The following is a 2,463-nucleotide window of genomic DNA, read 5'->3' on the forward strand; positions in this document are numbered from 1 at the left end:
GGAAACTCACAATGTTGTGCAAGGTGGAAGTTTCTCATTAGATGAAGCAAGCCCTGTAATATTTAAACAAGGCTATGTGGAAGCTATGTGAGGACGTAACTCATAATGTTGCGCAAGGTGAAGTGTCGGATGAGATAAAGCAAGCCCTGTAATTAAGCAAGGCAGCCATTGATCCTTTGCGAAGCCATGTAATTAAGCAACGCAGCGTTTGATCCTTTGCAATTTGTTCTCTTACCTTCGTCTTCACCAATGCCTTGCACCATCACATTACACGAAGCTCAACGCAAATTAATTCCGCGGCTCGCTCTTCTCCCTCCTTGGGTCCCTCACCAGCTGCTTCGTTTGTAACGTCTGCACACAAGCAAGGCAGCTGCTGATCCTCAGCAACTATGGTAGGATTCAGGAAGCAAGGCAGCTTCTGATAATGCTGTGCAAAATGAAGTTTCTGATCAGATGAACCAAGCCTGTAAGCAAACCTGCCTTTCTCTTACCTTCTTCTTCACCAATGCTTACAGCATTGCACCTGCTGATCCCGATTGAGGAAGCCATGTGAGGAAGCAAGGCAGCTTCTGATAATGCTGTGCAAGTTGAATTAGTTTCTGATCAGATGAAGCAAGCCCTGTAAGCAACTGAGCCTTTGATCCTTTGCACTTTGTTCTCCTACCTTCGTCTTGCATTAGATTACACGAAGCTCAACACAAATTGGTTCCATGGCTCACTCTCTCTCCCTCCTTCAGTCCCCCCCCTACATCACCGGCTGCTTCGTTTGTCACCTCTGCTGGGAACGAGGCAGCGGCCCTCTCTACCACTGTCCCGATTGCCAGTTCGACCTCCATACCTCCTGTGCCAGCGTTGCCAACCTCCAGACCCACTTCTCTCATCACCAGCATGCCCTTCATCGCACCTCCGTCGGCGCTGGCCATGTGATCTGTGACGGTTGCAGTGAGCAAATCCTTTCCTCGGTTTATCGTTGCAGGCTCTGTGACTATGATATGTGTCCGCTTTGCGTCCGTGCTCCCAGATTTCTCCTGCACATCAGCCACCCTCACGTCCTCTCCCTTTCTCGAATCGCAGAATTGAGCGCATCCTGCAAATGCGATGGCTGCGGGAAACCCGCCTCCGGCATGGTTTATCGATGCACTTCCTGTAACTTCGACTTGCACCAATCCTGCGTGACGCTCCCTCTTAAACCGCTACATCCGAAGCACCCGGAGCATCCTCTTACGCTGCTCTGCCAGCCAGGAAATGGATTGAGTTCTTACATCTGCAACTACTGCGGCGATGAAGGGAAGGGATGGGTTTACAGTTGTTCCATTTGCCGATTTAATATACACCCTGGCTGTGCTAAAATTTTGCACGAGCTTCCGCGTTCTTCGAACGTTCAGGCCTTGCGGCAAGACCCTGTGGTAGTACCACGCGCAGATCTGGAGGGTATGTGGCCTGAGCGTGACGGAATACTTGACACCGATCGCGAGCAAGCTATGGGTTCGCGACTCATCACTAATTACGACAGGGCTCCCTTGTCGAGCATGCAACCCATCTCGCCTTATCCCTACTCGACTTTACAAAATTCCTGCCTTGTGGACAGATCACCATATTACTCGAGCTTGCGTGCTAGGTCGACCGACAGATCTTACTTGCCTATGCATGCGCTGTCGCATGATCGGCGCTTCTCGCAAGGCGACCTATGGAATGTAAACACCGTGACTCCTGATGCGATTGCGCAAAGTCTTAGCAGGCTAGCTCCGTCTATGAGTGCTAGAGATGCAGCTGCAGTGGACAGAGTGCTGGGTTTGCTGCGGCAAGACGGGACACCATACTGACTGCGGGCCACCATACTGACTGCGCGCTTTGGATCAACCCATTTCGACGGCTTCAATGGGGACCTTGTACACTAATCATTCAAAGAAAGATGCTACTGTTAATCATCGCCTTTGCTGAAGATCAATTAAACTGGATCACGATTGTTTCCTTTAGTGAAGATTAGCTGAATCCGATCAGATCCAGGTTGGAACTTGGTAAGCGAAACCTTCAAATGACTCTCTTACAATCATATACTTTATACGAGCAAGCCTGCCTGTTCTCCGAACGACGTAGAGTCTTCCCGTTGACCTTGATAATCGTCGGCTTCTACAATTTCTTTTTCTTTGCTGCTGTTAATCATCGCCTTTGCTGAAGATCAATTAAACTGGATCACGATTGTTTCTTTTAGTGAAGATTAGCTGAATCCGATCAGATCCAGGTTGGAACTTGGTAAGCGAAACGTTCAAATGACTCTCTTACAATCATATGTTTTATGCGAGCAAGCCTCCCTGTTCTCCGAACGACGTAGAGTCTTCCCGTTCACCTTGATAATCGTCGGCTTCTACAATTTGTCTTGTTGCACTAATCATGAATTTTATCATTCGAAATTTAGACTGATTTGCTTGGTACTTCACTCTTGTTGGATTAACTATATCCAAG

At 48.5% G+C, this 2,463-nt stretch overlaps 1 protein-coding gene across 1 annotated transcript; it reads left to right on the top strand.

Annotated features, from left to right (window-relative positions):
• Nucleotides 1–707: 707 nt before the first annotated feature.
• LOC147889672 (uncharacterized) lies at nt 708–1,823 on the top strand. The gene has a single exon (XM_087392019.1). It carries the CDS (start codon nt 711–713, stop codon nt 1,821–1,823), a length of 1,113 nt encoding a protein of 370 aa, XP_087248145.1. The 5' UTR covers nt 708–710.
• The last annotated feature ends 640 nt before the right edge of the window (nt 1,824–2,463 follow it).

This window comes from Dipteris shenzhenensis, chromosome 20 (assembly GCF_047967505.1).
Source record: "Dipteris shenzhenensis isolate YYH24624 ecotype China chromosome 20, Dip_SZ_1.0, whole genome shotgun sequence".
Lineage (NCBI taxonomy): Eukaryota > Viridiplantae > Streptophyta > Polypodiopsida > Gleicheniales > Dipteridaceae > Dipteris > Dipteris shenzhenensis.